The sequence below is a fragment of the Carlito syrichta genome, unplaced genomic scaffold (genome assembly GCF_000164805.1).
Source record: "Carlito syrichta isolate Samal-C Ts95f unplaced genomic scaffold, Tarsius_syrichta-2.0.1 Scaffold302049, whole genome shotgun sequence".
In the NCBI taxonomy this organism is placed as follows: domain Eukaryota; kingdom Metazoa; phylum Chordata; class Mammalia; order Primates; family Tarsiidae; genus Carlito; species Carlito syrichta.
In genome coordinates, this window is record NW_007246145.1 from 558083 (window position 1) to 563562 (window position 5480).

General features: G+C 38.0%; 1 protein-coding gene across 1 annotated transcript in view; it reads right to left on the reverse strand.

Annotated features, from left to right (window-relative positions):
• LOC103258278 (arf-GAP with Rho-GAP domain, ANK repeat and PH domain-containing protein 2-like) overlaps window positions 1-5480 on the reverse strand; it is a gene marked incomplete at its 5' end in the record, with an annotated part of 65167 nt that overhangs the window by 25902 nt on the left and 33785 nt on the right. Inside the window, one exon of the mRNA XM_008055956.1 lies at window positions 4519-4658. Within this exon, the coding sequence (XP_008054147.1) occupies window positions 4519-4658 (140 nt within the window). The remainder of the gene's footprint in view (window positions 1-4518; window positions 4659-5480) is intronic.

A 5480-nucleotide genomic window follows, 5' to 3' on the forward strand; every position in this document is an offset into this window, starting at 1 on the left:
GTCCAGGAGGGTCTCGAACCCACAGGCTCAGGCAATCCACTCACCTCAGCCTCCCAAAGGCGCGGGATTACAGGCTGAGCCACCGAGCCTGGCCTCATTTGCTTTTCTTAATGTACAAATTAAAGTATCAGTCACATTAATTTATTCTGAAAGATATACAAATGTAACTTTCAAACACTTAATAACTAGATAATTACTCCACAAACTTTTTTTAATGCATCCAGTGTCCTTAAAAAAAAAACTGTTGTTAAACAAGCTCTTGACACTATCACAGCCTACCAGTTTACACAAATTTTCTTAGGTTGAGCAAGAGGATCCTTTCAAAAAGATACAAATCCTTATCGGGCTCAGTGGCTCAACCTGTAATCCCAGCACTTGGGGAGGTGGAGGTGAGTGGATTGCCTGAGCCCACGGGTTCGAGACCAGCCTGGGCAACTTGGCGAGACCTCATCTCTACAATAAAAATTAAATAATAATAATAATAATGAAAAGATACAAGTCCTTAAAGCAAAACTTATTCTGTTAAGCGATAGGAGATTCCTCATCTCACAATGAAATTCCCTTTGTAAGAAACACTTCTCCATGAATAGGCTTCCCTGCGACACACATTAAAGTGCACATCTGCTTAAGGGAAAACACAAAAAACTGAACTGTATGTATTTCCACATTTAAACATTTGGTACTATTTAATGAAAAGGATTTATTCTCTAGAAATAAAATTCGGACAGCAAAAACACTAAGCTATCATAATGCCAATTTTTACAGCTTCTTTGGATTTATTGTAGAGATGAGGTCTCGTCAAGTTGCCCAGGCGGGTCCTGAACCCGCGGGCTCGGGCAATCCACTCACTTCAGCCTCCCAGAGCGTGGGATCACAGGCTAAGTCACCGAGCCCGGCTTACAGCTTCTTTAGTAAGATTCTGCATCAAGCCTTGTGAGTCAGCTGTCTGGGGAAGAACATCCTGACTCCGTCACGTACTGTGTATGTGAATTTGGACAAGTTGTGTGATACCTTTGTGGCTGTATTTCTTCATTTGCAAAGTGGGAATAATAATAGTGCCAATTGCATGGAACTACTGTAAAAATAAAATGAGATAACCCAAGTGAAATGTAGGAAACACTGCCTCGTATACAGTAACTACATGAACGTTAGTTGCTGCTATTATGACTGCACGGCCATTACCACTACTAACTATGAGTTGTTTTTAGCACTCTTCTGTTGTAATACAATGGAAGGTGTCAGTTCCTTGACCGGACTAGAGAGTTCAGATTGACTTTTAAGCATTCTGGGCAGATAGCCAACTGCAAAAGTGATCCTTAACCAACATATTATATATACGGAAAATAACAAGAAAACCAGTCCTTTGAAGACCAAGATGGGTGGCCCACAGCAGAAAATCAAACAAAATTAAATCAGATTCAGTCTAGATGGTAAGACTAATAAGCTGTTACGTCGAGATTTTTATTTCATGAACACAGACCTAAAGCTCACAAAGCTTAATATGTGAGGCGTTCCATTCATGTAACCCCAAATACTTATGTGCCTATTTCTACCAACCCTATTATTATTCCTCTACTGATAAAATTGAAGAATAAAGGCTGGGCATGGTGGCTCACACCTGTAATTCCAGCTACTTGGGAGGCCAGGGCATAAGGATTGCCTGAGCCCAAGAGTTGGAGGCTGCAGTGAGCCATGATGGTGCCACTGCACCCCAACCTGGGTGACAGAGTAAGACCCTAACTAAAACAAAACAAAACAAAAAAACAAAACAAAAAAACCTGAAGAACAATAATAAATTGTAATAATCAGTTGATATACAGAGAGAGTCCCTTCTGGGTTTGTCAGGTGAAATAATAAGGCGGGAATTCAAGTAAGTTATATAATACAAATCTCTGATAAAAGTCATAGAATTCAAGGCTATTCTGTTAGTCTCCTGCCTGAACATTCTATTGTTCTTAAGGAAAGCAAGCGTGTGACGGATACACACTGTATAAATGCTACTATGATTTATTTATACCCACATGGAGGCTTCCCTGCTGGAGGAATATACAGGGAAAGTAGTTAAAGCATATAGAGAGCTGAAAAGAAGTCACAAAAACCTCTAGTCACAGCTTTGGAAAGCTGCCTTACAATCCTTTCTTCACATAACGTATTAACAGATGTTATAGTCTGTTCTTTCTTTGTACATCTCCACAACAGAACACAGTAAAGTATTATTAACTTAAAGTATAAAAGCAATGCTTACTCAAGTGAATTTTATAATTCAGTTTAAAAAAGTATTCTCCAGGTCCTGCTGACTGCTGTTCCACATTTAAAATAACTGCCTTGCTACTACTTGAACCTTAAAGAAGTAGAGATGTCACCATATAAAATAGGTGATCACCACCCAAGACAGGATAATCAGCATTTCTACCTAGAAAGCACCCCTGAACTCAGCAGCAATCTTTCTCTCCAACCTAGGCAAACACTTTCTGATTTCGATCACCATAGAATGCTTTTGCTTGTTCTTAGTCTTACGAACAGACTCATATGGTACTATTTTATGCCAAGCTTCTTTTGTTTCACAAGATTTTAAAGATTTGCCAGTGTTGTTGCACATGTTAATATTCATTCATGTTTACTGCTGAGTAGTATTCCATTGTACGAATATAACATTCTTCTATTGATAGACATTGGGATGTTCCCAGGTATTAGCATTCATTAACAAATCTGCTCATAAACATTCCTGTACAAGTGCATTCGTGAAAATAATACCTTGGAATACAATTGCTGGGAAATGGGGTAGATGTATGAAGAACTTGATTCAAAAACTTCCAGGCAGTTTTACAGCGTAATTGTAATGTAATTTTAGTCTTCCAACAACAATTTATGAGAGTTCTAGTTAATCTATGTCCTTATCTACATTGGATGCTGTCACTCTTATAATGTTAGTCATACTAAGGAGTGTAAAATAATATCTGGTGGTTTTAATTTGAATTTCCTGATGACTAATGATAGCGAGCACTTTGGGTTCAATGGCTTATTGGCCATTTCTACATCTTCCTACAAGTATTATCTGTACAATCTTTTGCCCCAATTTTTATTGGGTTATGTTTCTTTTTGTTGATTTGAAAGAGTTCTCTAAATTCTTGACACAAGCCCTTTTTCAGATACATCTACTATTATTTATACATTTTCTCAGTATGAGATTTGCCTATTCATACGCTTGGTGGTATCTCTTGATGTGCATGCTATTATTACTATACTTACTTATGAAATGTCTCACACTTTAAAAAGAACTTTTACATATCTACTTATTTAAGTATTAAGACAATCTGGCATGCAGGACTCATATATCATTATCACGTTACAGGTTCAGAAATTGAGGTTGAGAGGGTAAGTTACTTATTCATGCAACCAACTCTTAGCAGAGATCACATCTTCTGACGTTAAGTTCAATATTCTTATGGTGACATCATTTTATCTACTCCCTCTTTTTTTAAAAAGCTCTAGTTGTCTTCTCCATTCCACAATTATTAAATACAAGCTTTAAGGGAATTAAGTTATAGCTAATATATCAATGAGATCCCATTAATAAATATGATATTGCATTAGTCAATTCATTCAAATGTATAAGAAAGATATTAATAAGATTGATTTTAACTTTTGGGTTTTGCCATTTTGCCATTTTATTCTACCTTTTTAAAATTTAAAAAAATTTTTTTTTGAGTTGGAGTCTCACTCTGTCACCCAGACTGGAGTGTAGTGGCTGCTCCCGGCCACCGCAACCTCAACCTGCTGGGCTCCAGCGATCCTTCCGCCTCAGCCTTCCAAGTAGTTGGAACTACAGGCATGCGCTACCACGCCCAGCTAATTTTTTGATTTATTGTAGAGATGAGGTGTCGTCAACTTTCCCAGGCGGGTCTCGAACCCGTAGGCTCAGGCAATTCACGCAACTCAGCCTCCCAAGGCGTGGGATTACAGGCTGAGCCACCGAACCTGGCTACCTTTTTCTAATATTAAAAAACATAGTTTATTTAGAAAGTAAGAGAGAGAGAAAAAAAGAGGAGATTCACATCCCCAAAGTAGGAGAGGGGACCAAAGTCAGGAAACATGGCGGCGGCCATTGGTCCAAGAGTAAGGGCCACACCAGTCTAGTAAGGCAATGGCCCTTATTCCACCTTTTATTAATCTCTATTAGCTAACCGCATCCTCTTTTACCTTAGGGTATGATACATTTCTCTTAGTTTTATTGACTGAGATGCTGATGTATATGCTAGTTTATATAGCACATATTAGACTTTTCATCAAGGCATTAGTCATTCTCTGTCCTAAAAATTTGAGGTGCTTAGAAAGGCTGTTATGTTCTTCACTGTTACTGAATGCATAATATCATATCCCAGAGTCTGAAAGAAATTGTCAGTTTACTCTGCATTTTATATATGACAGGCAGTAAATTCCAAGAGAGGACTGAGAGTGGTACAAAATAAGAATATTAATATCCACACAAATAAAAACACATACACATTCACACCATACCTTCATATCCTTGTAAAGAAAAAGAAAGCCATCTCGTAAAACAAAATATCGATCTTGAAACTTATTTCCAGACAGTATTTTGGATGGTTCTTCTTTGATTTTCAAGATTCCTTCTTTGATACTTCCCAGTGCACTCTTCTCTGTAAAATAACAGCATTACTTTTGTAAGTGGGATACATTTTTACTTATTTGGAGTACAATATGAAACACTTACATATTTTCTGTTTTAATAATATAAAGTAAGAATTTATTTTCTACCTCTCAAAAGTCCAAGATGAATTTCTGGCAACATTGTGTATCAGGAGCACGCTATTTATCATATACAGGCCTACCTGTGCTGTTCAATTAGCCACAGGCTAGTGAGTACACAAAATGTGGTTAGTTCGAATTGAGAGGTGTTGTCAGCCTAAAATACACCCCAGATTTTGAATGCTTTGCATAAAGGGAAAAAAAGTAAAATATCACAATGTTAAAAAATTGACTATGGCTATGTGTGGTGGCTCACACCTGTAATCCCAGCACTTTGGGAGATTGAGTTCGGAGAACTACTTGAGCCCAGGAATTTGAGGCCAGCCTCGGCAGCATAACAAGATTCCATCTCTATTTTACAAATAAAAATTAGTTAATTAATTAATTAATTAAAATACTGACTCCATGTTCAAATAATATTTTGGATTTGTGAGTTTAAATAAAATATATGAGTGATTTCATTTGTTTCTTCATTTTTTTTTTTTTTTTTTTTTTTTTAGTTGGAGTCTCCCTCTGTCACCCAGACTCGAGTGCAGTGGCTGCTCCCGGCCACTGCAGCCTCGACCTGCTGGGCTCCGGCGATCCTTCCGCCTCAGCCTTCCAAGTAGCTGGAACTATAGGCGCGTGCTACCATGCCCAGCTAATTTTTGATTTATTGTAGAGATGAGGTCTCGCCAAGTTGCCCAGGCGGGTCTCGAACCTGCGGACTCAGG